The 23,866-nt window shown below is 45.7% G+C and overlaps 1 protein-coding gene across 5 annotated transcripts in view; it reads right to left on the bottom strand.

Annotated features, from left to right (window-relative positions):
• Positions 1-2,285: 2,285 nt before the first annotated feature.
• KDM5B (lysine demethylase 5B) overlaps positions 2,286-23,866 on the bottom strand; it is a 75,600-nt gene continuing 54,019 nt past the window's right edge. For 4 of the 5 annotated variants that reach the window (XM_089902809.1, XM_022561962.3, XM_089902895.1 and 1 more), the window contains 15 exons: positions 22,918-23,037; positions 21,741-21,935; positions 18,093-18,274; positions 17,853-17,977; positions 16,823-16,973; positions 16,577-16,691; positions 15,800-16,155; positions 14,428-14,566; positions 12,102-12,281; positions 11,268-11,426; positions 7,258-7,743; positions 5,574-5,685; positions 4,741-4,895; positions 3,208-3,528; positions 2,286-2,748 (listed from right to left, as the gene is read on the bottom strand). In XM_089902809.1, coding sequence (XP_089758935.1) covers positions 2,611-2,748; positions 3,208-3,528; positions 4,741-4,895; positions 5,574-5,685; positions 7,258-7,743; positions 11,268-11,426; positions 12,102-12,281; positions 14,428-14,566; positions 15,800-16,155; positions 16,577-16,691; positions 16,823-16,973; positions 17,853-17,977; positions 18,093-18,274; positions 21,741-21,935; positions 22,918-23,037 — 2,934 coding nt within the window. In that variant the 3' untranslated portion in view covers positions 2,286-2,610. The remainder of the gene's footprint in view (positions 2,749-3,207; positions 3,529-4,740; positions 4,896-5,573; positions 5,686-7,257; positions 7,744-11,267; positions 11,427-12,101; positions 12,282-14,427; positions 14,567-15,799; positions 16,156-16,576; positions 16,692-16,822; positions 16,974-17,852; positions 17,978-18,092; positions 18,275-21,740; positions 21,936-22,917; positions 23,038-23,866) is intronic. The other variant, XM_089902848.1, reaches the window with a different exon arrangement.

The following is a 23,866-nucleotide window of genomic DNA, read 5'->3' as shown; positions in this document are numbered from 1 at the left end:
CAGGACAGAAGCGACACACAGGCAAGCCCTTTGCGCTCGGTGAGAAAACCTACAGCCTGATTTGGGAGGAAAAACAAACACAGCAGTCACGGCACTGAGGCGGGGGCACCAGATTCTTCACCCACGTGCCCTCCTGGCTTAGGCTCCAATCTCACTCAGCCCTTTCTTCCTCACGCCTCACGCAGCTGCAAGACCCGGGACGGAACAGTGTCAGCTTGCATGTGTCACCGTCTCGCACGTGTTGCCTCGTGCATCCACGAGGGTACAGGTCAGCCTCACAGCTCACACGCACAAGCACGGTTTGCAGATAACACACCCCACTCCGGGGTCTCAGTGGGTCCCTCACAGAAGGCGTCCATCGGGGGTCCGTGTTTCCACGTCGTGCTGGCGTGCAGGTAGGATGGAGGCTCCAGGAGAGCCGTCATCATTGACTAGCAGGATAACTGTTGGCACGTGACAGGCCTTTAGCTTCAGTATCGACGTGTGTAACAGACCATGGCCCCACCTGGGTGGGAGGTGGTTTACATACACACACTCCTGCCCACCCCCCCTAACTGGGGCAGAGACTCTTCAGCACAAGGGTGCTACTGTCAGGGACCCTCCAGGTGAAGAAGAAAAGCTCGTGGAGCAGGGGAGGTGCACACCAGGTGGGCAGAAGCTCCCTCCCTACAGGCAAAGGCTTTATTCCAGGAGCAAAGTCCCCTTTAACCTTATGTTCTCCGTGGAACTGGGAGAGTCAGCATCGTGCCCCAATGTCGGGGAGTCTAAGAATCGGGGTGCTTAAAAAGGCCAGAAACCAGCAGAGATTGGCACAACGTTGTGAATCAACTACACGTCAATGAAAAAACAAAGGCCAAAACCCCTGCCACTCCAGATCGGACTCTGGAGATTGCTCTTCTCCACTGGCCCCAGAAGCCCATCAGACAAGGAGAAATATGACAACTCTGGGAAAACTGCAGACGATTCAAAGTCATTCTTAAAGAGATTTAATTATCTGAATTGCATAAAAGGGGGCAGTACACATTTAAATCTCTGCTACATCACAAACTGCTGTTTTTGTTGTTTTATTAAAGACCCACTGTTTCTACCCATCTTCAGGTTTATGGCTATAGAATGGAGGGAAAACAGGTATTATTAGCAACAGGATAGCAAACAGCAAGCAAGAGTCTGTTCACCAGAATGTCTTCTCCACTGCAGAACAGAGTCCTTTAAAAAGAAAAGGCAGGGAAAGGCTGTGAGCCATCCATGACCAGTAACAACAGTGAGAGAGAGAGAGAGAGAGAGAGAGAGAGAGAGAGAGAGAGAGAGAGAGAGAGATAGCAAGGAAAGTGAGAGGGCAGAGCCTGGGTGTTCAGAAGTGTTTCCTCGACCCACACCCTCCTAGCTCTCTGTGAGGGTGCACTCTCCTTACATCTCCCCTTCTGACATCTCAACCCTAAAGTAAGTTTCCCTGTCAATTCAAATATAATAAAGACATCATTCCCACAAGGAGGGCTGATCTGAGGATTGGAATGATTTGCCAACATTCTGAGAAAGCTTATTTAAAAATAGCATGGCTTTAAAGACAGGTTCTATTCCTTGAAGACGGGAGGAAAGAGGGGTCTTTGTGAGTGGGGATTGGAGGCGTATGGCCCACCGAACAGAGCAGGATACAAAAGAATCCCCTAATGTCTGCAGGCTACCAGCCACCGCTTCTGTAGCCTGGCTGGGCAGAGGCAAAAGCAAGCAACCCCTCCACTCTTCAAAGCCCACAGGTGGAGGGGCAGAAGCAGATGTAGGCTAATGGCTCTAAATAACCAGCATTTAGTGTTATATTAGGACCAAGGATTTATTCCACAATATAAACTGCAACATTTGATACAAGCTACCAAAAAAACAGGCGAGGAGGGAAGGAGCAAGGAGAAAGCCAAAATACAGCTGTGGCAGGTACTTACAGAGCAGCCTCTTTTCTATGTCACTAGGTCACCAGTGACACTAGAAACTAGACGTTTGCGTTCTGACATCAACCAGATGCTAAAGCACCAACACACTGTTTGGAAGTTTGTTTTGTTTTAATTCCAGCCACTGAAACCAACATGGAAGTTATTGCTTAGATAAATAAACCTAGTCTACCAGGAAAAAAGAAAAGTGGATAAAAGAAACAAACAAGACCCCCAAAAGTGAAAAACTTAAGCTCCCCAATATGGTAACAGAGTAAACGAGAGAAACCCCTCAAATGAGGATTTACTGGAATTTCTGGTGCTCTTCTGGGCACTGAAACTGAGTTGGACTCTTAAGCCGGTAAATCCCAGAAAGAGGTAAGATTTTAATGCTGTACATGAAAAGGTGCAAGCTCCAATCCTTCCACATTGGTGGGAACCCCTGCAAAAAACAGTCAGCATTTCAAACCTCAACAATCACAAACGGCTCTTAAGGAAAAAAATACAAAAAGTGTCAAAAAATTTTTTTAGTCGTTTTTTTCTTTTTTTCAAAGAGTTCTGGAAAAATGATCCCGTAAGGAATAGAAATAGCACCGTTCACAGGCTGGTTTGAGTGCCAGGCCTGCAGCTTTGCTGCGACCCTGGAGGAGTCCTCTGGCCGGGTCCTGAGTTACAGTCAGGGTCCGTTGCTCTAGCTCCGGCCTGGCGCGCCCGGCGCCGCACAGCACGCACACACGTAGTCCTCCTCCTCGGCCGTCTCGGGACAGACGCCAACACAGACCTGATGGAACCACCGATTGCAGCTGCCATCACACTGGACCCAGTCCACCTGGTTACAGAGAGCAGGGAGACGGGGTTTTCAGGGGGAGAACAGGCCCGACAGACACCGGGCAGGCAACTGCCCCAGCACTGGGACCTCGGGCACAGCAGCCCAAGCGACCGAGTCAAAGCCAGTCTTCAAGTGGTGACTGCTCTGGGGCTAAGACAGCACCGCCCTGTGACAAGGAAGCAAAGGGCGTGGCAGCAGCATCCCTCCCACCTTCTTAGCGCTGGGCGGTGAAAGCTGGAGGAGCAGGAAAAGGAAAAAGGGCAGAGGAAGAGTTTCTTCAAGAAAAGGGAGAAGACCCAGGAGCGATGTGAGAGCAGAGGTACCAGTGGGGGAGGGTGAGCAATCCACTCAGATGGGCTCAAGGCAGGTAAGCAGGAGAGACCCGGCCAGGCGAGCTGCAGCTTACAGGGTTTCTGAGTTAAGGGAACGCACGTCCTCCGCGGCCCAAACCTCACTGACCTCGTCTCCCTCCGGCTGCAGGCAGCTCACGGCCGGGCAGACGGCGTCCTCGTCCCCAGAGTCCTCGTGCTCCGAGCAGGACGCGTCTGCGGGCAGGGACTGAGCGTCGGCAGAAGGGACCAGCTCATGGCCACGTGCCCGCTCTAACTTGAAACTGTTCGTGTCCTTGCGGTGGCTCAGTTTGATCCTCTTCTTTTTAGGGGTCCGCGTTTTGGCGACTCGATCCCACCGCTCACTGGAGAGACCTTCTCTTTCCAGGCGTCTCTTCAGTTTGCTCTCGAGGCCGCTGACTCCGTCTCGCTTCCCACGGCAGCCGTCACTCTGGGTGGAAGATGGCAAACTCCATTTAGCCCCTCGCCAAAACCAGCAATGCCGAGAACCGGCTGCACAAGAAGTGGGTGCTCCCCATCGACACCAACACGTGCTGCACCGCCCCCCCTTCACATCCTACAGGACCACCTCACTTCACTGTTTAGTCTACCAAAGCAACACTGGAAAACAGAAATGTCACAGACACAATTCGTTTCAAATTAGCCAACCAGCTCCGGGAGAGGGGAGAGGCCACATTCTTTTGGCCAAACCCACGAGGAAGTGCCTGACGTCCACAGTGTTTTCTATCTAGGTGTTAACCCACAGACAGCTAAGGAACCAAGGCAATACCTTGCTTCTTTATGCACATCTCCACCCCTTATAGGAGGAAGGTGCATTAACTGAACACAGCTGGTAACAGTGCTACACTATTTGGTGTCATAATGAAAAACAAATCCTGAATGCCAGCGTCTGCCCTTGTGCTGTTTTCAGTGAGATTCCTCCCTATCTGACTACATTCTCAGGGGCACTGAATGTTACAGGTCAGCAAGTTCACTCACAGCAAGCAGCAGCAGCAGCATCTTACGCTGCTAAGAAACAGGACATTACTAGTTATCCCCTTCAAGTAAGTCAGCACTCAAAACGGGCACCCTTGGGACTTCCCTGGCGGTCCAGTGGTTAAGACTCCTTGCTTCCACTGCAGGGGGCATGGGTTCAATCCCTAGTCGGAGAACTAAAGATCCCGTATGCCGTGCGGTGTGGCCAAAAAATACCCAAAAAACAAACAAAAAAAGGGTACCCTTGGTCTAGTCACCTGGTCCTCACACCAGCTGTTGGGTTTGGTTTAGAAGAGTTAAAGCATTTGTTACATGTTGACTCCAAGAATGAAGGCTTTATCCCAAAGGCCTTTCCAGCTATAATTACATTTTCATCTCTACAGTAATTCTCTTACTGAAGAAGAATAATCCTGCTTCTAGCTATTATCACATGGAAATGATGAGAAGCACACCTTGCTAAAAATAAAAAACAATTTCACACAGTGGCTTAAAAACCAGCATCAAAATCCAGGTTGTGAGCCCAAAGTGCTCAGTGACAGCCGCTGGAGAAGGGCTGTGGGGCAGGTGGTCTGCATCCTTTCCTGGACCAAAGACAGCATCTCGTCCCCGAGCTATTGAAGGATGATGACACTCCGAAGCACGCTGCCGCCCAGACCCCGACGCCCACCTTCTCACTGCTGGGTCTCACTGGAGAGCTGCGGTCAGCTTGCTGCGCAGGGCTGGGCTTTGCGAGTAGCATCTGGTAGAGCTCCTGAATTTCAGGAAGGGACACCTGGAGCAGCTGGGCCTCCATCAACAGCTCACTCACTTCTGGGCTTAGACCTGTCGGAGACAAGACCAGATCACGGTGACACCCACCTGAGACATGAGTGGAGGAAGACCACCGCTCCCATTACCACCCTTTCCCTTCAAGTGAGGTTCACTCCACAGGCCCAGAGCCGCAGCATAGCAGGCCCAAACTGGACTGTGTAAGTCCATCAGTGACTAGGAGGACTCCCGCTGATGCAGGAGGGAGATACCTCTGCTTTCACAGAATCACAGAAGAGCCAGGGCCTGGGCACTCTGAGTGGGCCCAAGGTTCCAGGCACAACTCATGGGGGAGAGTTGCCCTCAGGGAAGGACAGGAGGAAGGAGGCAGGGTCTCTAGAGCCCCCTCAAGTCTCCTAAGTAATGAAGCAACAAGGGAACCCATGGCTTAGCATCTGATGACCAAGATGCTTGGTGTTTAATTATCAGTTGGCATGGGACGAACCCTTTCATCCCTGAAAGCAACGGATATAAAGACTTCCTTTCTGTTTCTTTTGCATTTATGAGCCTTTAACTACGATTCTTCTCCGACCTTGCAAATACATAACAATCCATATCCTACATATGAGGATAAAATCCTTTTTAATGGTTCCTAGTTTATCTGCAACAAAAACCTACTGCACCATCACTTTTTACTCTTCAGCCCTCAAAATCATAACGATAATAATGGTGATGATAATAATAAATACAGACCATGGAGGGGGATACAGCTCCGTCCAGCAGAGAAGGGAGAGTGTAAATATGAGGTTCTGCCGTCCCAGGCACCGGGCAAGGAGAAGGACGTGGAGGCAGGAGGCTGAGATAGCTGGCGGAAGGAGAACATCGCACAGTTAGGCTTCTCCAGGGCTGAAGCCACTCCCACCACCCCAAGGAAAGTAGCTTGGGTTATCAGGCAGCAACCAGCAAAGAGAAAGGCTTGATTTTCCCAAACTGAAAGAAGTCTCCTGGCATCTCAGATTTGGCCAAACCAACTCATATCCACCAAGCCTTTGGTCTTCCTGGTTGTACCTGGACTGACTGCAGAGGTGAAGAGCACCACTGGGAAATAAGTCATTTTCTCTGCGTGGCAACAGATCACACAGCCTTTTAATCTCTAGGTAATCCTCCTTCTGAAGATTATAACCCGAGTGACACAGACGTGTACCCGCTCTGGGTAAACCAACTGAGGAACTGCCAGAAAGCATTCACACCCACGTCCCCACCTTCACCAGAGCTTACGAGAGGAGCTGGGAGAAACAGTCCTTTGACCACAAATTACTAAGTAAATAACAGCTGTGCCTTTCCCTTTTACTAACATAGGTGAACTCCTAGCACATCGTGTGTAAGGAGCACAAATGTCTCCAACGTAGGCTGCCCAAATACCCACAACTCAACTATGAGACAGAAATGTAACACATCATTTGCTAAGTGCCAGGCACTGTATTTCAGAAGCCTGGGGAGAACTTAAAAGACAAGGAAACAAATACAACAGAGACCAATCTTCTGTCCTCATCCCTAATCTGTATGACCTTCAACTCCTACACTTCACACATCTCTGCTGGTGCAGCACAAGGGACGCGTAGTATCTACAAGAGAATCTGCCAGACTTGGAAGTCACCAGGTTAACATTATGAGAGGCCTGAGTACTGCCTGCCTGGCTGCACTCCTTGTCTCCCACGGAAGAAGACAGAAGCCCGGCCGTCCCAGTGACGCTCAGGGGAATCTGGCTTTGGCAGAAAGACCACAGATGGTATGAAACCCACCGCCTCTGCTCTGAAGCAACTTACTAACACTCAAGACACATCAAAAGCTCTTCTTCCTCAAAAGGCAACCAGAGACAGGAGGAGGCACTTTCCCTTTCTCCTCGGTGACTTACACGAGAGGAAGCAGGAAAAAAACAGCCAAGCAAAGAATTTTAAAACACACGTATATTAAAAATACATCTGGGGCTTCCCTGGTGGCACAGTGGTTGAGAGTCCGCCTGCCGATGCAGGGGACGCAGGTTCGTGCCCTGGTCCGGGAAGATCCCACATGCCGCGGAGTGGCTGGGCCCGTGAGCCACGGCCGCTGAGCCTGCGCGTCTGGAGCCTGTGCTCCGCAACGGGAGAGACCACAACAGCGGGAGGCCCGTGTACCGCAAAAAAGACAAAAACAAAAAAACACATCTGGTTCACACACATCAATGGAAAAATCACATGCACGTACGAAGAGGTGAAATCTGCTCCACAGGAAGCGTGCCCGGCTATTGGGAGCAGAGGGAACTGAGGCAACGCGGCAGGTGCGCGCAACCCTCGAAGGTAAAGCGGGCGCTGGTACCGGCGGCACCACCAGAGCTACCGGCTCCGGAAGAAGGCACAGAGCTGAGTCCGATAACCAGCGAAGGAGCGTTGCGGCTCACCTTGCTTGTCTCTGGCGCCTGTCCTGCTGCGGCCTGCCGTCTGCCACATAACAGTCCTGAGACCGCCCGCTCCTGCGTGGGCTGGAGGTTACCTGACGAGAGCAGCTGTCGGGCTCTGTGCTGCCAGTTCACGGTTCTTTCAATCATATACCGCAGCGCATCTCCCTCGGGAAGGCGAACTCGGATACGCTGGAGGGAGGCCAGCAGGGGCAGAATTTTCTCTAATGGAGGTTTCTCTGACCTCCGACAATGGGGACACAGCCAGATCCGGGGGCCCTGCGCAATACTGGGTACTGCCACACAGCCGGTGTGGAAAGCATCCCTGCAGAGTTCACACTGGATCATGGGGGCAGCTGGGGCCTTCTGACACAGGCAGACCTTCATCTCCACATCCTGGACTGGCGACAGCAATTTCCCCTCATTGGCTTGTCTGAGAGACTGCAAGGCTTCCATTTCTCGTAAGCGGGCTTCCCCAAGCGTTGCCATCTAGAAAGGAGAAAACAATCAGGGACAATGTCACAGAGAACTCAGCCTTCTCCTAAAACTAGGGTCCTGGTGGCTAAGAACACTGGGCTCCAGAGTAGACTCTGCCTGCCTCACTAAGTCAGGTGGGCAACAACATCCCACTGTGGCTAAATTTCCACACGTATAGAGTCGGTAACAGTGCCCACCTCACAGGGCCGCCACGATGATGACACGGGCTGTGTGACAGACGCTCTGACTGGCACCCAGCAAACCCTCAGTGTGAGCAGCTACCTAACACACACCATTCTTCCAAGTCCAAATTCCTCACACATTTCTCTCTTAGAAAATGTACCTCTCTTGAAAGATACAGGCTTTTCACAGTCTGGGTGTACTAATTTCTGAGGTTTTCGATTTGTTTTCAGTTCCAGTAGCTTTTGAGTTCTTCCAGAAAGGCACTTTAGATGAGAAAGTCTGTTAAACAGCCATAGTAACCTGTGTCTCTTACTGCCTTTAACATTACACCTTAAATGTGTGCTGGACACCGGAACTGTGTGTAGTGAAGCTGGGTCCCTCATGAAAGAATCAAACAGAACCACTTCACCAGACTTCCCTTACACACATGCACACACACACACTCACACGCTGTAAGATCACTAGGGCAGAGATAAAAGCAAGCCGCTTTTCTGCAGAAAGTGGCAAGTACACTCGTTACAGAGTCTTTTCTCTCTATTAAAACGAGAGCCGTGTCTCAGCAAAGTTCTGAGTTCAGTTTATCTGTATAAGCGGCTTGAGAACACAAACGTAATCAGCTTCACAACAATAAGCGGAAGCGACACTGCACGTGTTTCTGACCAGTACGTGCAAGCTGTCCATACAAGGGGCTGCTTCTACGTGAACAGACCAGGCGCCCACTACATAAACCAGTCCAGGCACTACAGATTTATCCACCTCGCACCACGAAGTAAAAGCTGCCTAAGGGTGACCAATTCAAATCACTAGCTATGTCAGAGCTAGTCACTGCCCCCTCGAACTTAACACATCCATCTTCCACAGCGGAAGGCTGGACCACCAAAATCCTAATACTTCACTGAGGGAGAAATACAGAGCAACAGGAGGTAAACATAGGCCTTTAAAACTGAGCCTTCCCCTTTAGAAATAAAAACTACAGGCTGCAGGAACCATTCCCTTCCCAAGTCTATTCCTATAAGCAAGTCCTTAAAACGTTAATTTGTCATAGTTAAACCATTCTCGATGATCGGATCCAGCCACCACCAGATCCATCCCGATTCACCAGAAGAGGAAGCTGAGTCCTAAGGCCAGATCGACTCTTCTGGATGGGAGAAGAATATGTATGAATGATGGATTAGGGAAGAAACAGATCTAGAAGTAAACCACCTAACAAACCTTTGGTATATTTAAGAAACCTACTTATTTTTCTAGCTAAAAACAATGTACAGGCGGCATATACGGGTTATGTGATCACAAAGTGATCAACAGGTAATGTACAGAGGTTCACAGACTAGATCAGCAAGACCAGACAAGCAAAGATCAAGACAGACAGTGTCTTTACAAAAACGAACCACATAACAGTGGAAAGTAGCACCTTGAAAACACCAGAATTATGCTCAGGCAGCCACATCTGATTAGAGCCTGAAGTAAGGGACAAACATGCCAAAGAAAGTCTGTGTCAAAATACACAAACACATCAGGGCAATCCCATGTCAATCACAAGAGAGGTCAGGCAGCTACGAAGGACCAGACCATAAAGAAGGTGCCTGGACCAAGGACGAGCCCAGGCCCAGTAGCAGCTATGTTCCTGCTCTGGGATGGACAATGCTTTATGCCTTCAAAACCATCCTGAAAGTCTGACTTCATCAAACCAAAAAGCTTCTGCACAGGGAAGGAAATCATCAGCAAAATGAAAAGACCACTTACAGAATGGCAGAAAATATTGGCAAATTGTAATTTGATAGGGGTCAATACCCCAAATCCATGAAGAACTCATACATCTCAACAGCACAAACAAAACACCATCACCACTACCAAAAACAAAAATCCAATTAAAAGGGGCAGAGGATCCAGTAGACATTTTTCCAAAGCAGATATACAGATGGACAACAGGTATGTGATAAGATGCTCAACATCACTAATCACCAGGGAAATGCAAATCAAAACCGCACTGAGATTATCACCTCACACCTGTTAAAATGACTGTCATCAACAAGACAAGAAATAACAAGTGTTGGTCAGGATGTGGAAACAAGGGAACCCTCGTGCACCATCGGTGGGAATGTAAACTGGCGCAGCCACTGTGGAAAACAGTATGGAGGGTCCTTAAAAACTAAAAATAGAACTACCATATGACCCAGCAATTCCACTTCTGGGTATACATCTAAAGGCAACGAAAACACTAACTTGAAAAGATTATCTGTACCCCCATGTCCAGTGCAGCATTATTCACAATAGCCAAGATATGGAAACAACCTACATGTCCACTGATGGATGAATGGATAAAGAAAATGTGGTATGTATATACGATGGAATATTATCAGCCACAGAAAAGAAGAAAATCCTGCCATTTGCAAGAACATGAACTCTGAGACCATCATGCTAAGTGAAATAAGTCAGAGAAAGACAAGTACTGCATGATCTCGCTTATATGTGGAATCTACAAAAACAAAACAAAACAAAACAAAAACAACCCCACAGATACAGAGAACAGACTGGCAGTTGCCAAAGGCAACTGGTGGGGGAGATGGGTGAAGAGGATCAAAAGGTCAAAATAAGTCCTGAGGATGTGATGTACAGCATGGTATGGCTATAGTCATTAATACTATGTTATATATTTGAAAGTTGCCAAGAGAGTAGATTTTAAAAATTCTCATCACAAGAAAAAAAAACTGTAACCATGTGTAGTGATGGATATTAACTAGATTTGCAGTGCTCATTCTGCAATATATACATAGACTGAACCATTGTACTATACACCTGAAACTAATATAATATTACAGGTCAACTATAGCTCAATTAAAAAAATTTTTTTTTAATTTTCAAAAAGCATCCAGATCACATAGCTGCCTTCTTCTGTTCTGATACGCTGCTCACTAAACATTAGCTAGACACGGCTTCGCCTTCCCGAAGATGATACAATCTTTGAACCAACAGGGCTTATGCTAAATGCAGGTCAGACTCAAAAGTATCCAGTACCCTTTCAGGTGTATTTCTTGTTGTAAACTAGTAAGTTGGCATTGCAGTTCACGTATCTGTTAGCCTGGGTGTCCTGAGTCTGCATCCCTGGACCAAGCCTTGGGCACTGGAAAGACTATTTCTGAATCTGGGAGGCCTTCCCTGAATCCTCTGCACCTCCATGCACCTCCCATTCAAAACTTTTACAAATGACAATTCTCCCAAAGTCGTTTTGGTAAAACAGAGTACTTTTAAAGTTATTCTTCTACTTGCCTTCCCAATATGACCAGTAAGTAAGAGAAGAGTTAGAAATTATCCTCCCCCATGGAGAAAAGAGGAGGAAAAACCCCAGTACGTACAGCTGAAGCAGTCTCTCTGCTTTCAGTCAGAGCTCTCTCCAGGTCACTCAGACTCTCTACTCTGGGGCTTCTCTTCTTGCCACTTGGCAAGGGCTCCTTTAACTTTCTCTGCTTCCTCTTCAATCCCAAAAGGCCAATATCACATCGAGGACACAGCACCTAATGTGGACAAAGCACCACCGCTGGTAAAATGGATTTCAGATGAAGCATTAGGAAGTCCCCAAATAAAAGCCTAAGGAGTGGGAAGGATGTGAGCTTCTTAGTATTTTCTGTGTAACATGCCTCCCTGAAGCCAGAAACTCTCTTCTACAAAGGAAGGAAGAAAGGAAGAGAGGGAGGAAAGAAAGAAGGAAATCTCACAAAAAGACAGACTTTGATTCCAGATTCAATCAAACAGTAAGTAAAACAATGTGATACAGAATGATTCCAGTCATAATGTGTGACCAGCATCAGCTTACAAAAAAACACAAGAAGTGCAACTATAGTATTTTGAAAGGTGGATGAGATCTTTTATTGAGCTTGTTAAAAGCAAGTGGTGAAGCATGGCCAAGGTTAAACGTCCAATTTCAACAAACTGAGGAACTTCAAGGAGGAAAATTTCTTCCTTAGACAGTGAATGCTATCCCTAAACATATGCAGAAAACATTTTAAGATTCTTCTAAGTTTCAACTGAAAGTTTCAGTAGAAACTTAGAAGAATCTCCCTGGCTCCACTGAGAAAAGTAACTCCTAGAGCATAGATCAGTCAGTGACGCCACCTCTGTGTGTGAGGGACTACATGTTTTGCCAGGCTAGGCGACCCAAGGTCTTGTAGGTGGGCTAACTGCAAACTTACCTCCAAGAGAGAATAGGACGAATTCTCAGTCAGGAATGTATTAGCAGCACATTCTTTCCAAACGTGAACCTCAGCTACTAGTGACTCCAGTCTCGGTAAAGAATTCAGATGCACCGGGATAGATCGTCCTCGTGTAACAAGTTCTATCAGTGTGTCTAACACTGGCACACGTCCTCCAGCCTAACAAATCAAGGGGAAAAAAATTACTTCTATGTAAGTGGGAAAAGTACCATTCGGACCGGGCCTACCCCATGATTTCAACATATTAAATTCACAGACGGGTGCTGACAAAACCTGTCAGCTGGCCGATGGTGGTGGAGGTGGAGCAGTGTGGGTTCTTCCACTCGACAAGTAAGAACCTGCTTTGTGCTGGGCCCATAGATACAACTTTGGACCTGGCATATACTGTGCTCCCTTTGTTCAGACTGTTTATGCCCTTGTCAATTCACTTGTCATTTTGGTCCCTATGGATGGTGTGAAAAAAATTCAACAGAAATGTAAATTTGTAATAACTCAAAGGATTTCCATACTGACTCAGAGAAAGAAAAGCAACAAAACAAATATTTTACTCCAATTCACTCACCAATGATGAATTATAGTAACTCAGTATAGATTATTGAGGAAACAAAAAATGAGTTGTGAAAGCCCACTGGCTCTCCAACTTTATTATTCATTAAGAATCACCTGGGGGCCTTCTATTTATTCTCACAGGATTGAAACTGTAAGGGCATAGGTATTCTGCTGGATGCGTAAAAAAGGTGACTCACAAATTATATGCTATGCCTATGGTACCCCATTTAGAAACATATGGAGTACTCCATAAGTGAACAGCAGAATACTGGATGACCTTTTAAAATAAATAATCCACTAAACACGAAGAGGTTCCTTGTTGTTGGTCACACCTCTCTACTAGTCCTTAAATATATGACGCAAGGAAAGACCAGGCTATTATTTCAGGAATGGAGCAAAACTTGCTTTTTGTCCTTATGGACATTGTTGCAAACACCGTACTAAGTAGTACATACATTACAGCACGTGAAGGGAGCAAACCCACCCAGACATGTGTCCTTGCTTCTGATTTCATATGCTCACCTCTCCTCGTCGTCATGACCTCACCTTCTGGCTGCCAGCAACCATGAGTGGAAGGGGGGACCGTGACTGTACCCACTACAGTTCCAACAACCACAGACAAGAGCCTGCATCAAAAACCTCACTGGGGAAGTTTACGTACACAGCAAACACTTTCCTTGGTTTTTTCTTTGGCGGGCTGGGGTCACCCCTTAATTATGTAATATTTATCAAACAATGTATCTTCTCTTCCCTATTAACAAGAATAGATGTCCAGATGTTTTGTTGAAAACACGTGGCTAAAACTGTCCTGTTTGGCATTTCTCATTAGCAATTGACTAATTAGCACCACTTAAAATTACACAGATATTCAGAAGACCAGATGGTATTTTATTCCTAGAATCTGATGGCTTCAACAAAACAGAATTTGAGCCTCAAGAACAATATAAATTAAAATTTTAAAAACCTATCCCATTAAATAATTCAAAGATCTTTTTTCTCAATAGGCCCGTAAGACCCACTGGTTTATGATCGTTAGAAAAAGGAAGACACTCCCACCAACCACTTTTCAAATGAAGTTATCCAGCTGAAAATTGGGAAAAACATAGAATATATTCTGTCTATACCTTAATAATGTTACAAGTGAATTTAATTTTCTATTTTAACTTATAAGTAAGTCTTAGCAAGTACAACATCTAGCACAGGGGCACAGATACTCAGTGCTGATTACTTTGGACAGTTACTTTAGAACGTGCTCATCTCACTGCTTTTGTAGGTATGGAGCACATTTAAGTCATTACTTGGTGAAAGTCCTGGGCCTGAGGGCCTAGTTTGGCCATGTAATCATGTATCAAGACTCACTGAATCTGCTACTCTTCATTATGTAAACTCCAAGTAGTTGGCAAGCCAGCAAGAGATAGCTGTACTTGTCAGACGTTAGAAACTGTGTTTCTCCCACAACTTCATTTTTAGCTCTTTTTCTTCAACCCCAACCAAGTAATTAAGTCTGTTATGGGAGGGTCCCAAGCTCCCAGAAAAGGTTGGTTAAATTACCTAAGCTTTAAATACTGAGTCAACTAGTCAGGACAGTAGATGGGGTGGGTTAAGTGCATCTACACAAGGTTGAAGAGAATCAGTAATCTGGCCAACCCAAACACTGAACCTGTGTAGTGAGATCCAACATATTCCCCTTTGCAAGTGTTTACATTACTGCTCTTTACAGATGCACTTACACACACGGGACATTTTGTAAACCTACCTGCAGGGCCTCTACGTCCTGAAGCCAGTCTCTGGCTCTCTGCACAGAGTCTTTCAGAGCCGCACCATTGGGCAGGTACGCGGGGATCTCCTCGATCTCCTTAACCACCGTAGCAAGGCTGTTCAATGAATGCCGAGGCCTACAAAAGCAAAATGACACTACTCAGCTTTTACACTGTGGCTCGCTTTTCTCGTGGTTTACTTACCAGAGAAAATAGGAAAATCACTTCAGGGACTTTCCTGGTGGCACAGTGGTTAAGAATCCACCTGCCAATGCAGGGGACATGGGTTCGAGCCCTGGTCTGGGAAGATCCCACATGCTGCGGAGCAACAAAGCTCCTGCGCCACAACTACTGAGCCTGTGCTCTAGAGCCCGCGAGCCACAACCACTGAGACTGCACGCGACAGCTACGGAAGCTCGTGCACCTAGAGCCCATGCTTTGCAACAAGAGAAGCCACTGCAATGAGAAGCCCGCGCACCACAACGAAGAATAGCCCCCGCTTGCCACAAAAAAGAAAAATCACTTCAAAGGAAATTCAGAATAGCAAATAACTCAGTGAAGCATTTAAGTTCTACTTATTTCTGATTTGACATTGGAATAACCATAAACTTCCACTTGCAAAAGATAACTTAGGGATAATTTACGTTATGTTAAACTAGATATGCTATCAAGACTCATACAGCTTCACTAAGAAAATTAAAAATCTCCAGGATATCAACATACCAAAAGCACAGAACCCAAAACTTTTGTACTCTGCTCAATGACCACTATTTTAGGATTACAAAATAATGTCTGGAACCTAGGTATTTCTCGTACTTTATCTTGTCAGTTGGAATAGTAAAGATCTGTCAGACAGAAAGCAAGAATAGGGAGGGAATCATCTTCTCCCCTCGGATGGTTAGCTTGAATCCAACCCATCTCTCGCGTATAGATAAGATCACAAAGCAACAGCACTAATGTGGAGAATTACGGCACCATTTTCATCTTAAAGACAGTGCACACTGACTCTCAGATGTTTCTCTTTAAGACTCCTTGGGATCTTTTTCATTAATTGTGGGTTTAAACAGTTCCACTTATTTGTAAATGCTTTCTTCTCTCAAAGGTGTTATCCTCGAGGTCCAGGGAAATTTCATTAAACCAACTCTAGAAAAGGTATTTCCATTTGAACCATCCATTTCACAATCGGTTACGCAAGGAAAGAAATTAATATTCTTTTGCCCAAGCTCCGAAGCGGCTCCGAACAGCTCAGCTATTTCTGCACACATAGCTCAGCTACTGTGCCCACGTGCCGCCCTACTCCCCATGCTCCGTGCTCCCGGACGGACGCAGTGCCAGCCTTCCCCGGGCAGAGGCATGGGCGTGCTTGTTTACCTGGCCTTGAGGAGACTCCTGGCTTTGTCATCCCAGTGCTCTGATACCGTGAGCAGTTCTTGAAGCCGTGCCATAGCCTTCTCCACAGCTGAATATGGGGCCAGACCCACCCCGAGGTCTATGAGACGTCTCATATCATCTAAGGTGAGGGAGCTGGGGTCTAAGCAAGCCTGCTGCACCTCCTCCAGCCAATGGGCCTGCTCCAGCCGGACACGCATCTCAGCAAGCTGGGGAAGCTCGACATCAAATTCAAAGCTGACGTCTAGCAAGTCTTGCAGCTCAGCGGCACTGGGCATCTCTTCAGAGAGCAATTTCTGGCTATGCTGTTGGAAATCTTCTACACGATTCAAGAGATCCTTAAAAAACACAGGTTGTTGCATCAAAACAATATTTTCAGTAACTGGCTTCTTGAAAACTCAGAATCTTCAGTGCATGTTCAACATGACCCTCTGCCATTTCACTTGATTCTAGCAACAATACAGGTAAACAAGGTAATAAATACATAGCCAACTGACAGTTACACAAGTGACTCTAAGAGAGACTTGTACCAACTATAGTAGCTGGTGGTCACTGTGAAAGGTAAAAATTTCCAACCTTCTCTCTCCTCTGCAGGCCTGTTACAATCTCTTTATATACACGTACCACTCAATGGGTTACTAAGAGCATTTGCAAATAAATGTACAAATTAACCACAGGGGAAGATAACTTGATCATGTGACCTGGGCTTGTGTACAAAACACAGGAAGGCAGGCACCCCCCACCTCCCCGTCCAGGTACCTTCAGCAGCGGCGTCTGACTGAGGACACAGGGCAGGGCGTGCAGCTGGCTCACGAACTGTCGGAGCTCATTCACTGTCAACTGATTGTGGGATTTCCCTCCACCAGATCGATACCTAGACAGACAAAGGCCCAAGGAGACTGCATGAGAGCAGGTACCCCACCAGCCCCAGACTCCAACGTCATGGGTAAAACCAGCCACAACAGGCTGCCGAAGAGCCCAAGCCAGGGCGTGCACAGTGCCCACCTCGTCTGCCTCTTGCCGTTAAGCAGCTGCTGGGCGACAGAGGCACATTTCTCCGCGTCCTGTGTCACTAAGCGGAGGTGACGTAAAAGATCGTTGTCCGGGAATTTCTTCATCTCAGATTCCTCAATCAAAGCCTTAAAGCTGACGAGGCCTAGGAATAAAGAAAAGATCACCTTTTCTGTGATCATTATGTATGAAATACTGGTATGAAATACAGAGGGGAAGGTTCGATTTGATCAGTTCTTACCTATGGATATTTGCAATGTTTTACCTCTAATAAATTTGTTCTTTTTTTTTGGCTGAGAGTGGAATACTTTAAAAAGTGCCTAGAGCTGCCCTTCAATGTGGAAATGTTTAAGGAACAAAGAACCCCTGCCTTGTCAAAACAGAGCAAATGCAGTTCTTCTTGTGGCTGGAACCACCTTTTCCTCCTGCATTTTACTCTGCACCTGGCAGGGAACTGGTGGGCTCAGAGAGAGTGACCTGCACCCACCCCTAAACAGGAGAGGGAGTCACCTGCTGAGTGACAGAAAGGAAAGCAAATGAAAACGCTTTGAAGAGAAGCAGTAACTTTCAAATGTAATAACAAGAGACAGAGACTTTGACTAGAACTAAGAAGTAATAAACCAGCATTTCACAGACTCTTAATTTAATGATATGCTGTCTTTGTCCTGAGATCTAGTTCAAAAACAAGCAAAACAAACAAAAACCTTTTCTAAAGGTCCATATAAAATGTGAAATACTTTTATTTCTGAGACAAAGAGGTGTAAAGGTTATTTGGTAACAATACGATATTTGTTAAATACACGATCCTGCAAAACTCATATATCAAGACTTCACTTTGATGTAAGGACATATGCCTCATTCACTCTTGGCTTTAAAACCTCTGCTAAATCTCCAAACCTGGCTGGACAGATGGGCTAAGTCAGGCTGCTTCAAGTAATCCATTTGCTGAAAACTTTAGGTTGGCTATGTTACAATCAGTCCCAATTTGCCAATCACTAAGTCACACTTTCTGTATACCACATACTTTTCTTCTTATTAATCTTCGCCTCCAAAGCTTCGTTCACATTCAAGGCCCATTCGTTGTAAGATTCTGCTCGAAGCTTCAGTGCATTCATCATGGGGTAGAGATCATCCAGAGTGTATCTATACCTGGAAACAGAATAGCAGGCTTAGCTCTGAGATATGGGGGTTTGGAGGAAATCAGATGTTTTATACTAAGGATTTAGTGTTTTCCATAGAAAAAAAAATCATTCTTCCTACTCACCGCAGTTTATATTTATAAGAAGGACAGGAACATAATTCCTTTACATGATGCAGGCAAACAAGCAGGCCAGGTTTACAAGAACAGGAGATGGCAGACATGAAGCATGTGGTTTTGCATTTTACACACTGACGCTCATCATCTGGCAACAGCTCAAAATCCATTCTTTCTGAATCAATTACTCCCTAGAATAAAGTGTGTACTTTAGAGATCTCCAAAGGATGATACAATCCATCAGCCCCCAAGACAAACATGTTAATAGTTGAGCTTAAATTAAAAAAAAAAAAAAAAAAAAAGAGCCTTACCAAAGTAGAGAGTAGAGAGTGCGTGATTAAAAATGTGTGGGGGAATTCCCTGGTGGCGCAGTGGTTAAGAATCCGCCCGCCAATGCAGGGGACACGGGTTCGTCCCTGGTCTGGGAAGATCCCACATGCCGCGGAGCAGCTAAGTCCGGGAGCCACAACTACTGAGCCTGCGAGCCACAACTACTGAAGCCCGTGCGCCTAGAGCCCGTGCTCCACAACAAGAGAAGCCACCGCAATGAGAAGTACATGCACCACAACGAAGAGTAGCCCCCACTCGCCGCAACTAGAGAAAAGCCCGCGCACAGCAACGAAGGCTCAACGCAGCCAAAAATAAATAAATAAAATTTAAAAATGTGTGTGGACCTAGCAAACGTGGGCAAGTTAATCTATCTCGCCCGTCTAGGGAGAGCCCCTTCTGGACACGGTAGGTCCTTGCGTTTGGCCACTTTGATCTGAGTATGAGAACACTTACTAACAGGTCCATAAAACTACGGAGAGCAGCTGCTTATTCTACTCCAAATTGGCCTTGTCCATATTTTGGGTCTAGATAAGAGCAAAAGAAATGCATATACTTTCTACTACAGCAAACATGCTATACAGGGCTTCAGAGTAACGTTGCTGGAGAATCCACAAAAAGAACAAATATAAATGAAAGGAAAGAAGATGGGGCAGGTAAAAAAGACTACCGTGCAGGAACTGTCAATGTGAAGACGCTGAGTGGTCTATTAGCCTCTTATATGGAAAGTTCTTGGAAAAGGTTCGACAATCTGTGCAACAGAGACTGTAATCGTTACAAGGAATTTCCCAATTGATACTGTCAAGATAAATGAGGTCTTGAACCAGGAAGTTTCTTTTTTTTTTTTTTTTGCGGTACGCAGGCCTCTCACTGTTGTGGCCTCTCCCGTTGCGGAGCACAGGCTCAGCGGCCATGGCTCACGGGCCCAGCCGCTCCGTGGCGTGTGGGATCCTCCCGGACCGGGGCACAAACCTGCGTCCCCTGCATCGGCAGGCGGACTCTCAACCACTGCGCCACCAGGGAAGCCCGAACCAGGAAGTTTCTACTGTACTTTGTACCACCTGACATAGCCCTTCTAGGATATACCTTTTGTTATGGAAAAATCAAACTTGTACCACTTTCTCTCCTTATCTGGAACTGGATCCAGATCTAACTCTGAGAATGCCAGAGTCTGATTAAGTCAGTTTATAAACCATCAAGGCTCCTTTGTTTTACTCTTTTATTCTGTATTTCAACCTTTTGACCATTTCACTTCCTGCTAATCAGTAAAGTAAGGAAAACCTAACAAAAGAATTTTGGTTTTAATCTGGAATTAGTCGTTAAAAAGGACTTTGTGATGGAGATGGCTAAAATTTTGTTTAAAGATTAAGGATCAACTCCATGGATTTTGGTTGAGAATGAATCATATTAGTTCACCCAATTTTTTTTTTTTTTTTTTGCAGTACGCGGGCCTCTCCCGTTGTGGAGCACAGGCTCCGGATGCACAGGCTCAGCGGCCATGGCTCACGGGCCCAGCGGCTCCGCGGCATGTGGGATCTTCCCGGACCAGGGCACGAACCTGTGTCCCTTGCATCGGCAGGCGGACTCTCAACCACTGCGCCACCAGGGAAGCCCCAGTTCACCCAATTTTAATTTGTCAATTTCTAGATCTGGGAAAAAAATTATGCGTGCTCAAAGTTCCAAAGACCTTGGTAAGACGCTTAAACCCTCTGGGCATTGTTTTCCCAATTGTACAATATCAGGGGAAGGTGAGTAAACTGCTGTTGGTTCAAGGTGAGCTCCATGGAGCCAACATTCTAAAGAGGCACATAAAAGAAGAAAAAAAAAAAACAATGTGACTATTTGTGGATATGACTGTCCCAAAAGAATCTACAAAAAACTACTGGGTTTAGCAAGGAGGTAGGATACAGAGTCAATTTTGGAAAGTCAGCTGTATCTGTTGTGGCCTCTCCCGTCGCAGAGCACAGGCCCTGGATGCACAGGCTCAGCGGCCACGGCTCACAGGCCCAACCGCTCCGCGGCATGTGGGATCCTCCCGGACCGGGGCACAAACCCACATCCCCTGCATCGGCAGGCAGACTCTCAACCACTGCGCCACCGGGGAAGCCCTCAATAGTATTTTTAAATACTAGCAATAAACAATTGGAAATCAAAAAAAATTTTAAAGTACCATTCATAATAGTACCAAAAAATAAGAAATACCTAATTACAAATCCAAGAAAATATGTGTAAAATCTGTGTGCTGCAGTCTACAAAATACTGAAAGAAATCAAGAACACCTAAATAAATGAGGGGACAGACTATGTCCATGGATTGGAAGACTCAGTATTGTTAAGATGTCAATTCTCCCCCAAACTATCCATAGGTTTAATGCAGTTCCAATCAAAATGCCAACAGGCTTTTTGATAGAAATCAGTAAGCTGATTCTAAACTTCATATGGAAAAGCAAAGGAACTAAAATAGGCAAAACAATTTTTAAAAGGAACAAAGTTGGAGGACTCACACTACCTCATTTCAAAACTTATTAGAAAGTTACAGTAATCAAGACCATATGGTATTAGCAATAGGACAAATGCACAGACTAACAGACTAGAACAGAGTCCAGAAGTAGCTCCACACGTGTGAATTAATTTTCAACAAAGGTGCCAGGGCAATTCAATGGAAAAAGGAGTCTTTTCAAGAAATGTTGCTGGAACAGTTAGACAGTCATATGCAAAAACAATGATCTCAACCCACACCTTGCCATAAACAAAAATTACTTAAGAGAATTAAACCCTTAAATGTAAAATCTAAACCTAGAAAATCTAGATGACTACACATGAGAGAACCTTTGTGACTTTGGTTAGGCAAAGATTTCTTAAGAAGGACACACCAAGAAAGATCCATAAAAGAAAACACTGATAAACTGAACTTCATCAAAATGAAAAACTTCTGCTCTTTGAAAGACACTGCTAAGAGAACGAAAAGACAAGCCACTAGCTGGAAGAAAATACTTGCAGAACACTTATCTGATAAAGGACTGGTGTCTAGAATAAAGAGAAGTCTCCCAACAATCCAATGAAAAAGGGGTAGAGCAAGACATGTGAGCAGACACTTCAGCAAAGAGATACATATGCAGGTAGTAAATAAATACATGATAAGATGTTCAATATATCACTAGCCATTAGAAAAATGAAAAGTAAAAGCACAATGAGACGTCAATCAATATACATCTATTAGAATGGTCTTAAAGGAAATTAAGGAAAAGTTTCCTTAAAATGGTATCAAACTGCATAAGAACTTTACTAAGTAACACCCAATGACATGCAGTTGGGGTTCCAGAAACCTTACCAATTTACGAACAGTTTCCCTTAGAGCCTTCTCGTCCTCAATCATAATGGCCATGTCTTTCTGAACAGTTGATGCCACTACAACGTCTAGTACGTCCGCCTTGGAGGCCATCTTGCAAATCATCTCGTCGTGGGAAAATACACAGTAGCGGTGCAGCAGGCGGTAATGCTCTACGCACTGTCGGCCTAAGGGCAGCTGCGCCAAAAGACAGGGAGGACACGTGACATTCATCTCTCTCCTTCCTGTTTCCAAAGACTCCTGACCTTTATTATCAATTACCAAATATCACGTCTTGGGTCATATACTGATATCATGTATCAATCCTAAAACTAGACTCTAACAAGCCTTGGACCTTTTAAAATCTTTGCATCTCAAGGATCTGGCAAATTAGGTACATTGATTAAAATCTGGTTTAAAAACCCAATGTATTAATAATGCAGTAATGTCTACAACAATGTAGAATCTAATTGGAAATGTGAATTTACACATTTCCTGAAACAACTGTGTGGAACTGGTGTGGTTCATCTACTTCAGGGAACAACAATGCTCTAAAAACTACAGAACAGAAAATAATTATAGATGTAGGTATTACCACTGGGTACTATTTTATTGGGCCAACTATTTTGGGTTGGCCAAAAAGTTCATTTGGGTTTTTCCCTGACATGTTACGGAAAAACCTGAAGGAACTTTTTGGCCAACCCGGTATTATTAAAAAAGAAAAAAAAAGGCACTGAAGGTCATAATTTATTAGATTTAACACCACACCCACTAGGTAGTTCTTCTTAGGCAAATGAAAAGTATTAATACTAATATAAAAACTCCACTTTACAACTACCTGAAATCAAATGTCATTAAAAATTACTGTGTTTGGATAATTTAAGCCAGTGCTGCATAAAGTACAGTCTTAAGACTGGAACTGTTTGTTATCAGTTTGCAATGAGATACTAAGCTTCAGCCAAAACGTCACTCAGCAGACTCTTCTCCAGGTCTTGGCTGACACTGCAGGGCCAGGGCCTCTCCTGCGGGGAAGGTACACAGCTGGCTGACCTGCGCTGACCTGCCATTTCAGCAGCAACTGGTTTAAGCAACTGGACACATGACAGCTTCTAAGCATCTATACCATTTCTGCAGGAAAAACGGTAAATGTGAAAAGGCTTGCTAGGTCATAAGTACACACCCAATCGACAGTGCAGAAGTTAACAGCCTCAGCGAAATTAAAACCTTGATTGAAACCGCTGTGGTAGGCTCTTGGAAATGTGATCACAAACTCCCCAGCACACTGATTAGTTCGGTAAACCTAAGGAGACAGAAATTGGAGATTTTCAGTGACATCCTCACGGAAGACAATCAACACAGACTATCAGATGATTCTCCAGAAAGGGTAGGGAAAAAAGTATGGCTGAATTTACCTAAAGACATTCATTTCTGCCACCAGATGGAGTAGCTCCCCAGACTGCCAGGTTGATAAGTATCTCAAGAGAAAACAGCTTACGCCACAAAAATCTGGCTACATCCAGGATCAGGACACATCCTTCCAAATATTATCATACTGAAACAGGATCTCCTACCACCAGCTGAAGAAATTCCACTCCATTTCAAGGATCTCATTCCACACAGAGATCTTCTTGATTTGGGCCTCAAACTTACCTCCCACCAGCAATTCCCCTTTTCCCTCTACCCGAAAAACACCTATATTGCTCTAGGCACAAAATCCTCAGACTGAACGAACTACTACATAATAGTAATAATATCAGATGTCTTTTCAATACATATCTCTCCACCAGCGGTTCTCCAAAATGTAGTTCCCAGACCAAAAGCAGCAACAGCAACTGGGAACTTGTTGGAAATGCCAATTCTCTAGCAGCACCCAGGCCACAGGCCGTGCAACTCCGGCTGAGGCCCCGCCCTGTGCTGGAACACGCCCTTCCGGGCTCTGACAGGCCAAGTCTGCAGTCGGCAACAGCGGCAGGAGCACAGCCCTCCACTGGGAGGGCCTCCTCCTCAACTCTCTGCCACACGCACTCCCCTTCAGAGCCCACGCCTCGGTTCAAACGCCATTAGGAGCCCTTGCCAGCCCTTTCAGAGTTAATGGCTCAGCCCCCGAGTCAACACCACTGTCAAACCAC

The sequence above is a fragment of the Delphinapterus leucas genome, chromosome 1, assembly GCF_059928025.1.
Source record: "Delphinapterus leucas isolate spDelLeu-1000000601 "Yukka" chromosome 1, BTC_Dleu_Yukka2, whole genome shotgun sequence".
NCBI lineage: Eukaryota > Metazoa > Chordata > Mammalia > Artiodactyla > Monodontidae > Delphinapterus > Delphinapterus leucas.
This window is presented reverse-complemented; position numbering and strand designations above follow the sequence as displayed.